The 22,255-nt window shown below is 37.9% G+C and overlaps 1 protein-coding gene across 1 annotated transcript in view; it reads right to left on the bottom strand.

Annotated features, from left to right (window-relative positions):
- Positions 1-73: 73 nt before the first annotated feature.
- Positions 74-22,255, bottom strand: part of LOC114354082 (max dimerization protein 4-like) — a gene marked incomplete at its 5' end in the record, with an annotated part of 32,548 nt that continues 10,366 nt past the window's right edge. Inside the window, one exon of the mRNA XM_028306334.1 lies at positions 74-249. Coding sequence (XP_028162135.1) covers positions 74-249 — 176 coding nt within the window. The remainder of the gene's footprint in view (positions 250-22,255) is intronic.

Genomic DNA, 22,255 nt, shown 5'->3' with positions numbered 1-22,255 from the left:
ACATGGGCTAGTGTCGGCTCATATACCCATTTACCTAACACCCTGTATATATAGATTATCTGGTAATACCCACCTAGACTCTCGCCTCGCGGCGCGCGCGCGCGTGGCACTCGTGGTGGACGTGCGCGTGCGGCGTGCGCGCGCGAACGCGTCTCGCGCGCACGCCCACGCCGCTGTCGCCGCTGTGGCCCGACACCAGCGACTCGCTGTCGCTCTGGTTCGACGTGTAGCCGATCACGTCCACTTCGTCTGGAAAGAGGAGAAATAATTGTTTGAATAACCTATAATCTGTAATATAAAAAATAATCGCAATATGTGTTGGTAAGCGCAATATGCGTTGGTAAACTCAACAACGCCTGGACCAAAATTTTACCAATTCTTTTTTTTAATGTTCGTTGAAGTCAAAGGATGGTTTTTATGGAGGCGAGAAAAATTCGAATAATTTCCGGGAAATCCCTAAAAACAGCCCTTTTTTCACGCGGGCGAAGCTGCGGGCGGAAAGCTACAAGATACAATCCTAATAGTAAGTAGGGTAAGGTGGGGCACAATGTTACCGTGTAACAATGTTACAATGCATATTTCTCCGTCCCTTTCTATTAGTTGTATGATGTTGGTATACACATTTGTCAAGCTCATAAGAGCTGCTGAACTGAGCCGCTGAACATTATACAACTATAGAAAGTGACGGAGAAATATGCATTGTGACATTGTACCCCGTGTAACATTGTGCCCCACCTTACCTTAAAGGTAAGTTTCACGATTAACTCAAGTTAACTGTGGATCAAAAAACGAGCCTTCATCATCATCATCTGGGATGGTCATAATTAAATCTGATGTCATTTTAAACGCTAATATGCATTCATTTTAACATAAGAAGAGGCTAACGTGAAAATCGTGGCCAAAGTTAAAACAACTCCTATACGATTGAAGAAGACCGTCAATATGACACGTGTGCTCGAACAGTAAAAGATTTTCATATTAATGAGCGCATTTACCTTCGTAAAATGGCACAATGCAATTTGTGTAATCCCCTTACGTACTTTACTCATTAAATAATGCTCAATCCATACAAGTACATAACTAAGTACCTAATATCCCTTAAAAGGTTTTTGCGTATTAAATTTTTCCAATTTTCCATCAAACCTTTTTTCAATGTGACTGAATACAAATTAGATTTACTTAGGTACAAACTAAACCCAATTTTATTTTATAAACGAGATTCCTTTATTGGCAAACATTCACGTAGAAAAGATTTATTCACATTCCTCTTAAGTAAATACTCAAAAATCTAATTTCAGTTACGTTTAAGATTCAAATTCAATAAATAAGTCCTTTCGAGAGAGCAAATAGAAATCTCAGAAAAATACGAATCCTTCGTACTCTAAAGTAGTTTTCTCAGAAAGGAACCTAATACCGTCTTCGAAGCGATCGTTCTGTATGTATTAGGCATAATTTGTAAATTTTCTATAAGAAATCTCATCTCTGGCCTATTTGTGACACGTGCAGGCCGCAAAATGTAAGAAAAAATACTTGGTGTGTAGCAGGATCTATCACAGGGTTTCCCAATTTTTTTTTGCCAAGGAACCCTAATTGATTATACTTTTCCTAGCGGAACCCCCGTACTACTCCGCCCGCACGCCCTGCCCGTCCCTTGTGCGTAAACAAGTCGGTGCGAGCGAACAACGTCGGTCACGAAACGTGGGATAATATTTTTTACCCTTGCGGCCTTGGACCACCATTCGGGAACCGCTGATCTATCAAGCTTCAACCACTGACCACACCAACGCATGCTCGCCATCGCCGGCGCGATCATAGGCCAATGACAGGTCGAGTGAACTGTCATGGATCGCGCCGGTGGCGATTTGCACGCGTTGGTGTGGTTGAAGCATCAGTCATATTTATGGACATAGCAACCTTGTTATTTAACATGGGCATTTAAAATGTTCACTCACATTCCATGGGGCTGAGATATTTATGTTAAAATTTACTTTCTATAACTGAAACCTCTACCGCCGTAGCAATTCATAAATTCAAGTCTCATTACGACTATGTACTTGCATGAAAATAACCTGTTATAAATCTATTAATATCTATAAAAGCGAAAAGTCACTGACTCACTCAGTCACTCATCGATAAATCTCAAAAAATAAGTGCTAGGAGTCTCAAATTTTGCATGGGGTTTCCATTTAGAACGTAGGTGCTCACTATGACGGAATTTTTCAAAATTCAACCCCTAAGGGGGTAAAACGGGATCCACCCGTACGGGAGCTAGACAGTATCTATATATATAAAAATGAAACCCGTTTCGCGTTGTCACGGCATCACGTGTGAACGGCTGAACCGATTTCGATAATTCTTTTTTTTAAATGTTTGTGGAAGTCCAAGGATGGTTCTTACGGAAAAAAATATTAAGAAAATCTCTACGCTAAGGCGGTACGAAGTTCGCCGGGTCAGCTAGTTAACAATATAATTTTAACTAGAAGTCGCGGGCGGCCGCTAGTTAAAATTATATTGTTAATACTGCCTAGCTCCCATCACATAAATAAACAATGATAACTAAAAAAGTTTCAGCTCTAAAGCGAAAAAGAGACTGAAGAAACAGCTTCCCGACAGTTGTTAAGAAATAACTCTGCATTGTTTATCGGCACGAACAAGACAATAAGGATGCAAAGTGGGAATTTCTATCCAAAGTGGGAATTTTTATCGAGACATAATAAGAGCGAGCGTTGTATCAAGTTTAAAGCGTTTTAATCCGAGCGCAGACAGAGCGGTTTGCATTAAACCTCGTATTTTTATTATGTCACTCTGAATCAAGGGTAGAGGTGTGGCCACGCTGCGAGCGATTTTAATGTAATGCTCTAGGCTAGGATGTAATGCGCTTTGGAGAGCATTAGAGGTAACAAACCCACTAAATACCAATAAGCATAATTCAGCATATTAAAAAGAGATTAATGCCCGTTTTCACCATCAATCTCTAATTTTTAAGTGAAGACGTGAAACCGCTGATATCATGGCTCCACCCTTATCGCAGGCAATCCGGACTTGCCCGCGGTTTGCGCTAAGCTCGTGCATTGACGGTGACGTTTTGCAAGTCTCTATAAAGGATTATGGCGCTCCCGGGCTATGATGAGCGGATAATCTTCGGGAATACACGTTTCCTACATTGGGACGCGTTATTAAAAAAGTAAAAAACTAAAAACTCAACCGCATTTTTGGATTCAGTCTAGTGGCATGGTTTGTGGGAGCTTTAAGCTTGCTTTGAAAAGAATTAGGTTCGTAGTTTATTATAAAAATATGTGAAACGAGCTAAAAATCAGTTTTTTTTATTATTAGTATTTTAAATTTGTATGGATGGTACTAGTATCAAGTAAAATAAATCCCAGGACATATTTTTATACAAATTCTGATGAGGTTCAAAAATTATTTATACAGTGTGTCCGGGTATGTAGTGATCAAACCTTAAGGGCGTAATCTATGGACAATTTTATCGATGAAAACACTTCAAATTTGGGGCCTGACCCATTTCTCGAAAAATTACATCGATTTAAGTTTTTAATTTTTAGTTTACACCTCTTCTTTAAAAAACAAGTGAAGCGTGGGTAGCTTAACATTAATAGGCAAATATTTTATATCATGCAATAGCCAATAAAATTATCTATTAGTAGAAGAAGAAAGCAGACACAAGTTTCATACATTTTATTGGAGTAAGAATGGATTTAATTAGAAAAATACATTACTTTTTTCACTTCTTTGTTTTAAATTTTTATGCCGAAATTTCCAGGCAATAAACGCCCATAGCGTGCCACGACACACCTGCCACCGGCGAAATTATTGCACCGAGATTGACCTTGGCATTGAAATAACGGGACAAATCAGCTGTGCAGACATCGCAGTGCACCGAAGTGAGGAACGTGAGCAAATAAGACACATTATTTTATTTTTTTGTTGTTGACGGTGTTTGAATCTTTGCAGTCATTATGTCGAAAGAAAGTGCAAATGCAGAAAAAACGTATAAGGAATTAAGCGTAAAACGATCATCTATTAAAGGACAAATAACCAAGTTTAAAAATTACCTCAGTACCATTGCATTGGAAAGTGAATTGAGTAATATCCAATTGACTGAATTGAATCTCAGGCTCGCAAAGTTTGAAACACTANAGAAAAATCGTATAAGGAATTAAGCGTAAAACGATCATCTATTAAAGGACAAATAACCAAGTTTAAAAATTACCTCAGTACTATTGCATTAGAAAGTGAATTGAGTAATATCCAATTGACTGAATTGAATCTCAGGCTCGCAAAGTTCGATTTGATGACTTGCAAAATGAGTTAGATGTTTTAAATTCGGCCAATATATCAAACGAAATTGAGGAACGTTATGATATTGAACAGGACATAATTTGAGCATAGCCACCGCAAAGGAGTTGTTACAAAGATATTCAATGCAAGTTGAAAGCAATCAGCGACGTAATTCTGTTTTAGATAATTCTTGTTGTGTAGGACAGCAAGAATTTGGTTTAAAATTACCACAAATTCAAATAGCTAAATTCAATGGCGAATATTTCCGCTGGCTTGAGTTTCGCGACACCTTCGAGAGCCTAATACATAAAAATGAGCGCATTCCAAATATCAATAAGTATCATTATCTCATGTCTTATTTAGAAGGTGATGCAGCCAGAATAATATCAAATCTGGAAATTTCAAGCGCAAATTACATTGAGGCATGGAAGTTATTATGCAATCGCTTTGATAATAAACGGATTTTGATAAATCAACATTTGAATTCTTTGTTTAACATTAGGCAACTACCTCGGGAGTCTGAAAAGTCATTAAGATTTTTAGTTGATCATGTAACCAAAAATTTAAGAGCATTGGCAAGCTTAGGACAACCCACAGACAAATGGGACATCCTCATTATTTTTATGCTGTCCTCAAAGCTAGACAGCACTACGTTGCTAAAGTGGGAAGAGTTTAGGAATGGTTTAGACAGTGATGTTCCGACTTTAGATCAATTTTTTAAGTTCATGATTGACAGGGCAGATGTGCTAGAGGCTATGTCTCGCAGTAAATCAGACAGTTCTAATGTAATTAAGCCCCAAGCGCAGCCTGTACGCAATAATTACAATCAAAGATCAGGTCAAAATACTTACACAAAATCATTTGCTAGTAGTGTTCGCACTAACAATAACAACAACTCAAGTAATTTTACCACAAAATTATATTGCATAATTTGTAATGAAAATCATAAGATTTACGATTGTCCAACGTTCAAGTCAAAGGGAGTGGATGCAAGAATGCAAGACGTAAATAAATACAAATTATGCCTAAATTGTCTTAGGCAAGGGCACCCCGCGGCGGAGTGTCGCCTGGGACCGTGTCGGGAGTGCAAGCGTAAGCACAATAGCTTACTTCATCGCCCATCTTCATCCATAAATCATCACGTAGCTATTGATGAAAGTGAAGATGAGCCTTTTGAGTCTATAGTAAACTTCTCAAATCAATGCAAAATGCAAGTATTATTATCAACTGCAATGATAGAAGTCTCGAATCCATTGAACCATCAAAAGGTCAAAGTTCGCGCGCTTTTGGATTGCGGTAGCCAGTCAAGTTTTATTACGGAGTCGTTGAAAACTAAATTATCATTAAATTCAAAGCCAATTGACTCATTAAAGGTCATTGGGATTGGCAACAATGCCACACATAACGTGGTCGAAACTTGTAACATTCAAATAAAGTCATTACATAGCAACTTTAATCGAAAATTATCTTGCTTGATATTAAAAGAATTAACAGGCAGCTTGCCAAAGGCGCCTATCAATATTTCATCTCTAAAATTGCCAACAAACATTCAGTTAGCGGACCCTTCGTTTAATGTACCCGGTCCCGTAGACATGCTCATAGGAGCCGACATATTTTGGGACATTTTAAACAACGAACAGAGGTCACTAGGCGCTAGCAAACCAAAACTCCTAGGTTCTAAACTAGGCTGGGTAATATCAGGCCCACTAAATTCAGAATTATCTTGCAACGTCAAGACAACACTTTCTACTCATGCAGCGTTATCGTGCTCATTAAATCAAGAATTCGAAAATTACATAAAAAAGTTTAGCGATTTAGAAGAGGTTCCGAACAAAATAGTAATTAGTGAGAATGAACGAATGTGTGAAGATCATTTTATGAATCACACTAAAAGAGACGATCAGGGTAGATTTCAGGTCAAGCTTCCCCTGAAGGATACGCCAGATTGTCTAGGTGACTCATATAGATTAGCGAGAAAACGTTTTGGCTATTTAGAAAAACGATTAAATCGGAATCCAACGTTAAAAATCGAATATGTTAAATTCATTAGAGAGTACGCTGAGCTCGGCCATTTATCTCGCTGTAACATTCCTCCTGAGCCAGCTTACTACCTGTGTCATCACGCGGTATTAAAACAAGAAAGCGAGTCAACAAAACTACGCGTAGTGTTTGACGGCTCAGCCGCAACTACGTCAGGCTATTCGCTAAATGATTTACTGGTAGTAGGCCCAAACGTACAAAACTCTCTGTTCTCCATATTAATACGCGCTAGGCAATATAAATATCTGTTAACTGGGGATATAGAGAAAATGTATCGGCAGGTAATGGTGTCTGAGCAAGATCGTGGCTTACAATTAATTTTGTGGAGAGAAGACGAGAGCAAACCAATAGAAACTTTAATGTTAAATACACTTACATACGGCACCGCAAGTGCAAGTTACTTAAGCACTCGCTGCCTGGTACAATTAGCCAAAGAACAGAATGATGAGCTCATTAAAGAGATAATTAATAACGATTTTTATGTTGATGACTTGATCACAGGGGCGGATGATGAAAACACACTAAAATATATTCAAAATTCAGTTTCTGATGCTTTGCTCTCGGGTTGTTTTAATTTAAGGAAGTATAAAACTAACCATCCGTCAATTTTCAAAAACATAGACATGAACCAACAAGACAATTTAATAATTAGCGAGTCTACTAGTACTCTCGGTCTTGGGTGGACACCATCGACTGACACCTTTCACTTTCCAGTAAAAACTTTTCAAGACAGCCAGTTAGAAGAACCAATAACTAAAAGGTCAATAATGTCAAGTTCTTTTAAATTGTTTGATCCTTTGGGGCTACTGAGTCCAGTTATTATACAACCCAAGATGCTGTTACAAAAGCTTTGGCAGCTAAAATCAGGCTGGGACGTACCGGTTAATAATGAAATAAAAACCGATTGGGTTAAATTTAGCGACAGTTTAAAATCAATTCACAAATTACACATTCCAAGGTGGATTTTAGCTGATTGTGCAAGCGAGGCCGAGTTGCATTCATTTAGCGACGCCTCACAGTCTGCGTACGGCGCGTGCATCTACATAGTATCGCGTAGTCATAATGGTGACGTCACGGCCAGATTATTGTGCGCTAAGTCAAAGGTGGCTCCCGCAAAACCTACCACGATACCACGCCTTGAACTGTGCGCTGCTTTACTTTCTGCTAAACTATGTAATGCGGTATTAAGTTCTATTAGGTACAAGCCGAAGAATATAGTGCATTGGTGTGATTCCAGCGTAGTTCTGAGTTGGATAAACACCGACTTGTCTAAATTAAAAACATTCGTAGCTAATCGCGTAGGTGAAATCGTAGAACTTACCTCCCCAGCGTCCTGGCGTTACGTGCCCACTTCAATAAACCCTGCCGACTTAATATCGAGGGGCGTCGACGCGAGGCAACTACTTTCTATGGATCTATGGTGGTCAGGTCCCGAATTCTTGCGTCAGGGAAGAACAGGATGGCCATTGCCATTGGTTACGAATGATAATGAGGAATTAATTGAAATTAAAACAAATTCTGCACTACTTAGTGAACCATTAATTAAATTTGAGGAATTTTCATCTTTTAACAGACTTCGCAGGTCATTTGCATTTGTTTTAAGATTTTTACACAATGCTAGGCATCCTAAAAATAAACGTGTAGGCACGCTCTCTGCGGACGAACTGCGCGAATCATTTCATTCTCTGTGCGCTATGGCACAAAAACAATCTTTTTCATTGGAACACGAGTTATTAAACAAAGGCCAACCTTTATCTAATAAAAGCAAGATTTTATCACTTTCACCTTTCTTATCTGATGACGGATTGATACGCGTCGGTGGTCGCCTGTTTGCTGCAGACTGCGACTATGAAAAGAAGCATCCAATCTTGCTACATGCTTCACATCCACTTACTAAATTATATTTTGCAAGAGAGCACTTAATTAATTTTCATAGCGGCCCTCAATTACTTTTAGCACAAGTAAGACAAACCGTGTGGCCTGTCAATGGACGATTGCTAGCACGACGCACCGTCTCTAAGTGCGTAGTATGCCGTCGCTTTAGAGGCAAGACAATGCAGCCTATAATGGGAAACCTACCTTCTCAACGCATCAATCCAGATTTCCCATTTTTGTCTGTTGGGGTGGACTACGCTGGCCCATTTTTTATAACAAATCGAAAGGGGCGTGGAGCGCGTTTAATTAAATGCTATCTATGTCTCTTTGTGTGTTTGCGCTTTAAATGTATACACCTGGAGGCGGTCAGCGACTTAACGAGCGATGCTTTTATTATGACCCTGCGTAGGTTCATAGCGCGTCGCGGCAGGCCAGCGGAAATATTTAGCGACAATGGTCGCAACTTTGTAGCTGCTTCTAAAGAAATAAGTAGTTTTATTAAGGAAAGTAAAGAAACTATAACTGATTTTGCAAGTGAACAAGGTATTAAATTCGTGTTTATACCCGCCTATGCTCCTCACTTCGGCGGCATCTGGGAGGCAGGTGTCAAATCGGCAAAACATCATTTGCGTAGAGTAATCGGCAATAGTAATGTAACATTTGAGGAGATATCTACTTTATTTGCTCAAGTAGAGGCGATTCTCAACAGCCGTCCTTTGTGCCCATTATCCTCTTCACCAAACGACCTCCTCCCTCTCACACCCGGACATTTTCTTATTGGTAGACCGATGTCAGCGCTGCCCTCGCCAGCTCTACAAGACTGCAATGAAAACCAGCTTACCCGATATGAGAGACTAGCAAGAATACGACAACACTTTTGGCATCGCTGGCAGAAAGAATATTTGTCTGAGCTTCAACAAAGAACCAAATGGCGCACTGACAAGTCAAAGCTCAATGTTGGAGACATGGTGCTGATCTCAGAAGACAATGCTCCTCCGATGGAATGGAGACTGGGCAGAATTCTACGTCTCATTCCTGGACAGGACGATATAGCACGAGTAGCTGATATTCATACTGCAAGAGGAACCGTACGTCGAGCTTTGACCCGCATTTGCCCTCTACCTACAGCGGAAGAACTACGTGGTTGAAAGCACGCTTTCAACGGCCGGGAATATGTTCAGGCGCGTGCCTGTGCGGTTTCTAACAGCAAAACAACGATCTCGTGAAAGTGTTTGTGTCGACACATAGGCGCGTCCATAGATTTTTATTCTTGTATAATGTAGGTAGTTCACTTGCCATCCAACTCTCACACTGTAAAAGTATCTCTGAATAGATTTACTCTAATTTCATCAAAAACCTAGTTTTATTGCTGCTACCATACTGTGCCTAAACACAATACACTCAATATAGAACGACATGAAATATAAATAAATGTTTCATGACCTCATTACTAATGCTTGCGTGACTTTGCCAACGTCCTGTTTTCTCGAGTACTGTACGTGGGTAAGCGGCTATTAACGTTGCATTCTGGATTATGCGAATCCGGATCTTTGGCGACGTTGATCTTCGTGTGCGGAGTCAACGGTATGATCTCACTGAGGTGATTGCATCATAGCAAACATCGATATACCACATGCTATACAATGGAAAATTACGCTACAGCTGCAAAACACGGCTTCCAATGTTCATATGACAAGCATTGGTAAGTGTACGCCGATTGGAATTGGCCGATTCTTCATACAAATTAAAATCGGGCACAACTATCGGCCAACTAAAAATCAACGGTGTGCGCCTACTCTTATAGAAGCAGTTTATAATACATATAAGTACCGAAATGGTGCAATGATAAAAAAGATTGGGATACATTTGCTGGTTATAACTATGTTATTGGTTAAAACAAATTGAAATGTACTGTACTGAAACTTAAATCTTTCCAAAGTGCAAGCATGGCAATGATTGGATTGGATAGGCATACTTACTACTGGCTTTTAAATATTTCAGATAGGCACATAATAATATAATAAACTCTCCAGCGAGATTAAATTTAAAACCCACAACCTAATTATTGTTAATTTTTATGTAAATTCATCATAATAATATGTATTAGAATCAAGTGGGCTGCGGACCAGAGTCACAATCTACGATCCGATCTCAAAGAGACCATCTTGCTGTGTACGTCAGAGCTAACTAAGGTCGTATCCGAAGATCAGTTGGAGCTTANTGCCTAAACACAATACACTGCATGTTTTCTTGCGATGCCTCTAAAAGAAACTGTCATCATCATCATCATTTCAGCCATAGGACGTCTACTTTTGAACATAGGCCTCCCCCAGTGCTTTCCATGTTGATCGATTGGTAGCATAGCCTGCGTCCAGCGCTTCCCTGCTACCTTTATAATGAAACTGTTACTGAGACCTAAATAGTTCTGGGCATATATGGGCTAAGCTAGTGGCAGCCCTGCAAACTACCAGTCCGAGTCCCATTCCGGCGCACGCCTACAGACTAATTATTACACAAACGGCAGTTAAAGCCACATACCAGTTTCAAAGCGGCGCTATTCAATGCAGAGCTATTCAATGAATATAGGGTTAAGCTGGTGCTACAGTAATACATTGCTAGCTATGATATGATATAGCAAAATATGTTTCATAAGAAGCACTTGAAAGAAATGGCAAGCAATGACATTTTTTTTGGCATACCTTGGTATAAGGAACTAGTTGCGGTTTGCGGTCAAACCTAAGTGAACACAGCCTGCATAATGTACGAACATCTCTACATATGGTGAACTTTAAAGTCTGTAGGTAAAAAGTTAAAGATTCGGGCAAAGGTTCTTGTTTTATAAGCTCTAAGCTTTTTTAAGGCGCGAGTGACGAGGCACTTACATGGCAGGTATGCATCCTAAACTAGGATGTGTAGTCAAATAACTGCTTTGTTCTGTATTAAAAAAGCTAGGTTCAAATTCAGGCTTCAGATTGGTTTAGATATTAAAATTCACCGATTCCCAGGCTCAAATGATGCTCAAGTTTCGTTCGCCCGTTTCAGAACACGAGCCTATTCCTCTGCCACGTATATCTCCCGTTTGACACTGGACGCGGGCGCTCGGAGCGGGCGCGCGTAGGGTCGCCAGCTGTCCGGCTTTAGTCGGACATATTTGGCTTTTTACTGCCGTGTCCGGCCAAATATTCTCTCGTCCGGCCTGTCCGGCTTTTTGTTTGGCTGCCGCGCCAGGCGAAAGTCGAGCCACAGAATAATATAAAGTGTACCTACGCATCAGGATGTGGGGCAACCGATGATGATAGTACTCACTCGTGAGCTATGACACTAATTGCACCCTCCTCCCCCCCGTCACATGTCCGGCTTTTAGGGTAAAATGTCCGGCCAAAGTAAGCACCGTGTCCAGATTTTGATATTTTTGACCTGGGAACCCTAGGCGCGCGCCAATTTCCTGCAATACATGTACTTAAAATGGCGGACTGTCGCGTTGCCCGTATGCCCCTTCGACCAGCTCTGAGCTTGATGGGTTAAGTACATCCCGAGAAACGAATTGCGATTGGGAAGTTGACACCATATTCGCTAACAATTCTAAGCCACTATTTTTCTTATTAATAATTATGTTAATGCTTAATTTTTTCACTGAAAGCCGTCGGGTATAAACTAAACAAGTTTTATTTAAAATTAAAATAGTAAGGCTCAGTTGCACCACCTTACTTTAACGGTAACTATGTCGATACCCGGTGCATTTTGTATGGAGTTTGACAGATTGTTGACGTTTGTTACAGTTAAAGTAAGATGGTGCAACCCAGCTTTAGTTTTTTTTTTTGCAAATCCACTTTACCTACTCTGTCAAGTCTAGTAGCGCCAGGCTAAGTAATAGTTTCCTTTTTACTTATTTTTAATGACTTAAAATCAATAACAGTTATTTAAATTTTGAATTGAATAACCCTAGGTAGGAATTCAGTGAATACCTACCAGTTCCAAAATTTCCATCATTTTATCGGGCAAATATTGTTCGATGAATGTGAACAGCTAGCACAAATATGTAAACTTTGATGTATAATATTTACTGTGAAATATTCAAGCCCGTTGGCCTATTAAAATTTTAATAATGCAACGCGGCTTTTGTGCGTTCTGAAATTGGAATAAATATATGGCCTATTAATAGTAAATAAACACGAGTTAATTATTTATATGAGTTATTTATGTGTGTTTATGTTTTCAAAGTGGATTAATTAATATAAACTTTGGTATTCACATAAGTATAAATCGGATTTTGCGACAATTAATTTCAAAATTCATATTAAAAACGGGGTCTGTTTTTAATATGAATTTTGATCTTATATATATAAAAGAAAGTCGTGTTAGTTACTCCACTTATAACTCAAGAACGGCTGAACCGATTTAGCTGAAAATTGTCAGGGAGGTAGTTTAGAGCCAGGAGAAGGACATAGGATACTTTTTATCCCGTTCGAAATTAAAAAAAAAGTCTGCTTATTTATTACCATTAAGGCGGAACAAAGTTCGCCGGGTCAGCTAGTTATCAATAAAAAGTTACACCTAGGATGAACTCACCTAGGATAACACTTAGGATTTAAGCCAGAGTTCAACTAGGGTGTAACTTTTATTAATAAGAGGGATAAGGTTTAAAATCAATTGGAGAAATAGACCATTTTGTAGAAAGTTGACCTACTTCTAGATTACTTTTAGAACGAGTTTAGGAGCGCACATCATAATTTTCGTTGCAAATTCACCCCTATTACACAGACGCCACAGGTGTAGTTTGATGTACATTTGTACATAGAAGGTACATAAAGCGAACACAATCTGATTAGTCAATAAAGGCTTTGCATGTAATATCACGATTGATTACGGGCACGTTAATCCTACGTCTCGTTAGCGTAGACTTCGTTAACGGTGGGCATAATTAACGAGTGCACTGTAATCAGTGTCAACAAACAACGACAACACAATATATTATACTGTATAACGCATATTCTCTTAAGGCCCTTAGAATTAAAATTCAAATGCATTTATTTTGCAGGTAGGCTTTATAAAAAGCTCTTTTACACGTCCCATTATTACTTTATTACTATCACTGCTTCGGGACTACAAATGGGCCAGTGCTGAGAAGAAGCAGCGCAAGAAACTCAGTCACTAGGAAAATGTGCCTCCTGTTCTTGAAATACTTTTTAGGTATCGAAGATTAATTCAAAAACCTTACCTTACATAAAAAAATCTCCATAGAAACAGTACAGGGAGTTTTTTGGGATTTTAATGCTTTTACTATAGGACCAGTTGCATTTAAGCAGTAGAATTACGACAAAACGTAAGTTTATTCTGATATAAATACTACTGATTTTTATACAACACGACGTGCCCCATGAGTATATTCACGACTATTTTGGATCCTGAAAATAAAACCTTTTCCCATGTCTCTAGTTGCTTAGTCATAGCCATTAGTCCCACTAGTTGCTTATTTTTATATAATCTCAAAAGCCTAAGCATCACGACCTCAGAGTAAAGTTCTAAGTAATTTACTCCAAGTATAGAAGTAAGAAGTGTTTATTTTTATTTTTATCATTTCAATTTCACAAAATTAAATTGTCTGTTACACAAACCCTAAAATAATTAAGATTAAAGCGTTCCACAAATGCAAATAGGGATAATTGGATGAATTATCCTGTAGGAATAACATAGGAGCGGAAATTACGGAGAAGTGCTAACCAAACACGGTTATAACGAACCAATGCAAACACGCGTAAGGCCGCCGATACGTTAATTGAGCGAATATGGGCAAATGGGGGAGGGGTAGGGTCAGATCACCTGTGAGCGTCCACCTTAATATACAATAAAAAAATATAATAACAAAATACCAGATTAAAAAAATCTTTCGAGTTTGAAGTTCGCGAGAGATCAGATCAGACAGGTCTTTAAAAACCATTCCCAAGAAAGAAACTGGGCCTTCACTGGTTGGGCTATTGGCGATAAAATTCTAGGTACACAAGAGATGTCATAAGTTGAGACTAATTTTAAGATCACCACCTATGTACACTTATGAAGCAATAAATGATAATGATTATGATGCTGCGATGTGAACTAAAGATAGGAAATAGCCCCGTTGTTATTTAAAAATGGTGGTGTTTTGAGTAATCCGTTGTTAGGATTTGAATAGGGCAGTGGACGCGAACAGGCAACATGACCCTAATGTGGCGCCCAACGCGTTGCCGATTATTACAACTGCGTTTACATTGATTTGTTAGATAAATGTCTTTTTAACTAGAATTATCAAGATTCTAATATGATTGCAGCGTAAATTAATCAAATAAACACATTTCAATACCGATGAAGTTTGTAAACAATTTATAAATGTTAGAGTTCAAAATGTTCAAAACATTACAGTTTTCAAATAAACATCATCAAAGTCATAAACATTTTGAATAGAACTGCAAAAACAAGCGCCTATAAACTGCGAATTCAATATACGCGGCAAGTGAACATTGCTCTGAAAATTTCGACAGGGGAATTTATACGGCGCAATTGAATAGACGTCGCGTCCGCAACGCTCAGCGTTACAGTTATAAATCCAGGCCCCGGCCATAATCTTTATTTTTCTGTCCATTCAATGTTTTGCAGTATTTCAATAGAGCCATAAATACAGTTTTAATTCAATAGTTTGTGTCCGTTGCGGAGTTTTTTGTAGGTTAGTTATTTTTTGACTGCACGAGCGACGGTACCTACCTACGTTTTGGTTGAATATTTGTTACTTAACTTTAGGTCCTAACAAAGTATATGTAATTAAATCATTTTTCAAAAGAATATAATCATATTGAGTACGATTTAGTCGCCTTATTTTAAGATTATTATAAATCAAAATTACACAAAAACCTTTGCTAAGCTCGTTACGCCGTTGTTTATAAGATTACGCAACGAAAGCTAGAATCATGGACGTTATGAAAACATTTTCACATTTCCTTTTGTAACAAACATTTCAATTCCATAAACACAATAATCTCCATTTATTATCCCGTAATTGTTTACATCCGTAAACATTTGCCGTTCTTTATTACACGGTCCACCAAACGTTTAAATTTAACGTTATATCTTGGGAAATATTTTAATGCGACGGCCATGTTAGGTATTTACGAGCGGTAATGGCGGGAAATTAATAATAATACAGATGTGCAACTCTATTTAACTATCCAAAATGGAGTTTGATTTATTAATACCGCTATTAAATTCCCGACAGTTTGTAATCTGTTCCGTAAATAAGAAATGCCGTCGGAATTGCAATTGAGAATTTTGGCTCAAAAGGGTTCGTGCCAGTGCTATAAAGTAGAGAGCAAAGCGTTTGACTTTGAATGCGACTCCTTTGACAAAACGGTGACATGATTTTCGAATTTCAAAATTCGAATTCTTTTAGACTGTGTATGGAATTACTAAAAAATTTTTTTTAAACGCATTTATTTTTCATATTTAAATCTTTACTGATTTTCAGCCAGCATACATTAAATTAACTAATACACCCAGGTGGGTGGCATTCGTTACTGGCAGGTGCCAGTAACGAATACCTACTTGCAATAGCTGAGTGTTATTTTCAAATAACTTTATGTAAGCTTTACCTATGTAAACAACTGATAGCTGACATTGATACCTAGTCTATTAATATAAGTACTTGTGTGTAGGTATCTTTATTATAATTGTTTATGATGATTGTGTTTGAAAGATTTCCATTCGCCGTCAGTACAATGCGTGCCAGAATTACCGTGAACAATCAGCGTGAGCTTCTCGCAGTCACCGGAGGATTATTTATAGTGGTTTTATACAGTAGGCGCACCTGCAAGGCGGTAGAGCTGGGAGGTGTCGATAAATCACGATGTAAATATCGATAGAGGCAGGTACTAAATGTTTAGTAAAAGAGTTATTTCACTTTATTGCGAGCTTTCAGCTTTCATTAGCTGACAAACTTACCCGTTAAACATGGTTCAATCTCACTGATGGCATAAGATGACATCATAAATTAAGACAAGTTTGTTTGCCAAACAGTGTCTGAAATTGTGAAATATCTCAATCCTAACCTAACCAACTAAGAAATTTTACAATATCATATTACAGTAGAATAAGTGCCACGGGCAATGTATAATAATTAAAATAAATCTTATCCTGCAGCACTCGCAGAATGGGAGAGTCTAACTAAAATAGACATATTCACAAATAGTCACGATACGTGCGTGATACGATACGATACTTATACCATCATCATCTCAGCCATAGGACGTCCACTGATGAACATATGCCTACCCCAATGATTTCCACAATGGCCGGTTGGTGGCGGCCTGTATGACTTTTCACCATGAATCCCTAATTTTTAAGTGACCCCTATAGTAGCACAACAGCAATTTTGTTTTCACAGGGCTCACTTAAAATTAGAGATTGATGGTGAAAACGGGCATAAATGTCGCACGCCCGTAACTATGTCAATATACCCAACTAAACAGCTGAGCCATGGGGCAGCAAGGTTCTGGAATGGAGGCCACGTACTGGAAAACGCAGCGTGAGACGTCCACCCACAAGGTGGACCGACGACCTGATAAAGGTAGCGGGAAGGCGCTGGATGCAGGCCGCTACCAACCGTGCGATGTGGAAGTCATTGGGGGAGGCCTATGTTCAGCAGTGGACGTCCTGTGGCTGAAATGATGATGATGTTGATGAAACAGCTGAGCCAAATCCCACAGCAACTTTGGCCATCCATCGACATTTATCGCAGCACTAGCGCGGGGAGAGCCCGATAAATCTTCGCTGATAATTTACCGATTGTTTGTCTCCTGGAGCCATAAATCCAGGATCTGCCCGTGACGTCACACACCTCGGAGGTGACTGGAGGCCTCGCAAGTTCGGTATTTATTTGTTTTTGTTGCGACTCATTGGCGGGCGTAATGGCCCAACTATCGGCAAAGAGGCGATGTGTTTAGGTGGATAAAGACTGGATGAAATCGGAACTTTAAATATCTTTCGCTGATTCGTAATGGTCTTTTTTATATTTTTACAAAATATTATATTTAAAGAGTTATTTTCTAATCTTAAGTAGGTACGAACTAATTTATATACAATGTGTCCGGGCTTGTAGTGATCAAACTTTAAGGGCATCATAATCTATGGAATCGCATGCCCGGACACACTGTATAAAGGTCACTTATTGATCAGTCAAGTGTGATGAGTGAGTCAGCTCACTCATCACAAAATCTCAGAAACTGTAAGTGCTAGGAGTCTCAAATTTTGCATGGGAGTTCCTTTTAGGACGTAGGTCTAGGTGCTCACTAAAACGGGATTTTGTAAAATTCAAACCCTAAGGGGGTAAAACGTGGTCCACGAGTACGAAGTCGCGGGCGGTCGCTAGTATTTTAATATAAGTAGGATTATCTTCAATATATGTTTTATTATGAAAATAATGTTCTTAAAATGGCTAACTGACTGTTTACAATAGAACCCCTAGATCATATTTTCAATAACTTTAAATAATTGAACTAATCAGGTTTACTTTTGAATTTCTTTTCTTGTTTTAAAGGTTGGCAGATCATTCCTAATCCCCATACAGAAAAATAAACTTATACAAATACATAAAACCGACCTTCTCAGTTACGCAGTACACGAGCCCATAATAAAAACACGAAAAAAGTACACACGGAAAACACACAAACGTATTTGCGTAAAATTAGGATCTCATAAGAGATTTGATGCGTCGAGAAATTCGATTTCGCAAAAATTGAAGGGTAAATTAGATCCTTTATGGGGTTAACGGGGGTAGAAGTGGGGTGAAGGGGGAAGAATCCCTGGCAACTATTGTGTTCGACTCTTTATAGATAGATAGAGATCACAGGGTCATAGTTATGCTATAACTTAAACGTAGCTGGTTTAATTTTACCACTAAAGCCCAATTCGACCAAACTTTTATCCAAGACTAGCTGACCCGGCGAACTTTGTTCCGCCTTAATGGCAATAAATAAGCAGACTTTTTTTATTTCGAACGGGATAAAAAGTTTCCTATGTCCTTCTCCTGGCTCTAAACTACCTCCCTGACAATTTTCGGCTAAATCGGTTCAGCCGTTCTTGAGTAACTAACACGACTTTCTTTTATATACAGTGTGAGTCACGTTAAAGTGTACATATGAAAATAGATGAAACTAGACCTATTTTTATCGACAAAAAAGAGGTCAAAAAATTTTTGAGATTTTTTTTTAATTTTTTATAGAATTCTTTTTCTTCCAATTACTTATTGTAAAGAAAACGTAATAACTTTTAAACTAAGCGGTATATCCTGATGAAATAAAAACAGTAATAATGCTAAATAACAGGCAATACTAAAAAAATACATAAAATACACAAAAAGGCCAACAAATAATAAAAAATGATACTTTTTGAAAAAAAATCTGCTTTTAAATTCGTGTTTTTTTGGTTATTTGATAAATTTCTCCAAAAAATGCCCCTATAACCGGTGGTTTTTATTACTTTTTATTATTTTCTATCGTATTATCTTTGTAAAACCAAAAATCGCATGTCTCTATACCTATCACAACATTTGCTATGATCGTTTGAACAAACGAGAAATTGATCAAATAATCAAAAAAACACGAATTTAAAAGCAGTTTTTTTTTCAAAAATTATCATTTTTTATTATTTGTTGGCCTTTTTTGTGTATTTTATGTATTTTTTTAGTATTGCCTGTTATTTAGCATTAATACTGTTTTTATTTTATCAGGATATACCGCTTAGTTTAAAAGTTGTTACGTTTTCTTTACAATAAGTAATTGGAAAAAAAAAATTCTATAAAAAATAAAAAAAAAATCTCAAAAATTTTTTGACCTCTTTTTGTCGATAAAAATAGGTCTAGTTTCATCTATTTTCATATGTACACTTTAACGTGACTCACACTGTATATAGATTGACAGATTCAGTTTAGGGTGTATTCGACCAAACAAGAATAAATATTAATCTCAGAATAAACTTGTCATTTTGACATATTTCCCACACTGAAACTGTTAATGTGCCAGTTATACCAGGAGTTATTCTCTGATAAAAGTTTGTTCGAATCGGGCTTCAGTCGTATAATACAAAGCGCATGACCGAAAATCTATTTTGAAGCTGATAAAGTAGAATAAGTGAAAAGTAAATATAACAGAGGAGGCTATAGTTGGCGAGTTGATCCTTGGTTATGACTCTATGATCTTCGCATAATATCATAATGGCATAATGAGATAAAGCACAAGACTGAAGCATTACCTACGCCTGGCTTGAATTAAAGATACATTTTGAATGGCACCTGTGATCTCATACTTTTTGAAATTGAATCAACATAGCGCCTGTTATTATTCAATTGGACTGTTTTTCACTGTCATTTCATAAAAATTTGCCTCACACAACACACCGCAATCAAATTGTGCTCCCCAAAATCCATAAAGTAATATATTTGATTGAAATCAAATGAAGCCAAAGAACATTAATAGCAGAAAATTAATTTCTCGTTGCTATGTCGTTTCTTTGTCAAACTGGTAATGTTATTAAATAAGCAATTTAGGATTTCATCTGTCAGGCAATATTCACCGCGTTTTGTTCGGATTCGTTAATTAATAAGGATTTTAATAATAGTCAACCTCTGCCATTGTCCGTCCGTGGCTTTGGATAAAATAATTACTATTTAAGTCAAAGCTATGGGAGGTCTTGTTTGGAGCCTATTTTGTTGGTTTTAAATATCGTGACTTAACAATGAAGTACTGAAACTAAAGTGTAATTATTGTGTTTAAACCTTAATTGATAAGATTTCTCCGATTTATAATAAGACCGATAAAACGAACCAAACTTGTTTATGACCCCAGTGACGTGGATCAATCACTCTTTAATTGCAACGTGACATAGTTTTCATACCACTGAAATTCATTCTTGTCTATTTTGTTTCTGAACTTAGCCATATAAAAAAGTTGTAGACTAATAATAACGTGAACTACCCTACAAGCAATCTCCAAAAAATTTATTTTTATATTGATCATTTGTTACAAAAAAAAAACAAATAAACCAATGAACGCAGAGTTACAAACATAGTGTAGACTAAACTACGAGTAACTTTTTTTATCTTTAATTTATATAGTGTCTTAAATCCTCTTGAGGTTTGTCCAGACACTATTGTTCTCTATACAAATAAAATAAATGTTTTAGTAGGTATAAGCATTGACAACTTTAAGAAATATGGCATATAAAACATTATTTTAGCGAATTTTATTTGATTTTGATATTTTAATATGACATGTTGATAAATCATAAATCACTCAATCTAAGGAGAGTTAAAGCAAACATTTCATCCATCAGGTTATCGCCCCCTTTACCCTAGGCTAAAAATATCCGCTATCTAGAGTCTAGATGTTCTGCAATAGAAGCCTTGTCCTTCGGTGAACTCGCGCCGGTCACGTTTGAAACAGGTTGCTGTGTTTCTGCTAGGCATGGGATGCAATAAGCATAGGTTTATACCTAGCAAATGCAGTATTTACGAAAAAGATAGCTATAAGACCTATAGGGATATCAATTATACTATTGAGGTTTAACAGTTTAACTTTCCCTCGGGACAAACTTGACCTTTATTGGTTGGGTTTTTATTGGCAGTCAAGCTGTAGATCCTGGACACAGGAGTTGCAGCGGTGGGAATAGTCGCGTATTGAGGGTAAGGTCTAGTGTTGATTTAACGAGAAAGTTTCCAGTTAAAAGCCATTAAATGTAGGGAATGAAGTTGTAGAGTCTCTTTTGTCTGACTTGGTTTTAGATAAGTATTTTTTACATTGGTGAGTGAACCTGAACAATGATTCTATAGTCCAAAGGATTGAGAGTGGATCATCTAAACTCTAAACTAAAGGATCTGACTGAAACATTAACATTTGCAGTTTATGGTGCAGATTAGGTACGCAATGGATTCTCCTGAAAAACGATTGTACTGGGAAAACATGTGAGTCTTCTGTCGAACTTAGGTACACATTCGTTTTAAACAATAGTTTTTCTATGCACATTGACGTTAAGCCCAACTATCATAAGAAAAAATATTTGAAAATTCAATACACCGACTTTGAGCGTGGATCAAGCTGACTGAAAAGTCAACATAGGATTACTTTCTTTTGGTTAGTTTTATCTGTCCTTGTGTCAATAATGTTTGTAACTAATACCTATTTAATTGTCTCTATATCCGTACCGTCCCATCCCTATTCCATGATTACGACGGGCCGACGAACTTACTATCTGGCATCTTGTTCTCGGATACTAAAGGCGCCTTTTCGGCACTTATTTTATACGCTGTAACTGTGTCAATATTTCTGCTAATACCCATTTAATTATCCCTATATCCGTACCGTCCCATCCCTATTCCGTGATTGCCCCGCATTCGGGCCGACGACCTACTATCTGGCATCTTGTTCTCGGATACTATGAGCGCCTTTTCGGCACTTATTTTATCTAGTTCGGTTATAAACTGTATTTAATTATCCCTATATCCGTACCGTCCCAGCCCTATTCCGTGATTGCCCCGCATTAGGGCCGACGACCTACTATCAGGCATCTTGTACTCGGATGCGGGTGCTCTACGCCGACATTGTTTGGGCTATCGTGTGCGATAGTTTTCGTGCGATTTACGGTGTGCCCACACGGTGCGTGGGGAAAGGGACGCGGTGATTTCTTGTACTATTTTATTATATTTCATCGTTATTATCATCAATACATATGTATTGGTAGGTAGGTAGGTACGACAAGTATATGGTTCAATCTGCCTCAAATAGTTCGTGACTCACAAATCAGGCAAAAAATTGGAATAAGTCTGTGTCTGTCAACGTTTTTGTTACTTTTGGTGTCGAGAACTATTTTACACTGACTGTAATTGCAACAAAAACAATACAATTGCGTTAAATATCAAAATTATCTATTCAATGTGATTAATTATCAATTATACTTCTCTGTACTGCCGAACTATAACTCTGACTGTACTTTTGTTAGGAGAACGAGTAAATTAGGACACTTATAT

Source organism: Ostrinia furnacalis, unplaced genomic scaffold, assembly GCF_004193835.3.
Source record: "Ostrinia furnacalis isolate ACB-3 unplaced genomic scaffold, ASM419383v2 OfSCF1914, whole genome shotgun sequence".
In the NCBI taxonomy this organism is placed as follows: domain Eukaryota; kingdom Metazoa; phylum Arthropoda; class Insecta; order Lepidoptera; family Crambidae; genus Ostrinia; species Ostrinia furnacalis.
Note: the sequence above shows the minus strand (reverse complement) of the source record. Positions and strands in the feature narration are given on the sequence as shown.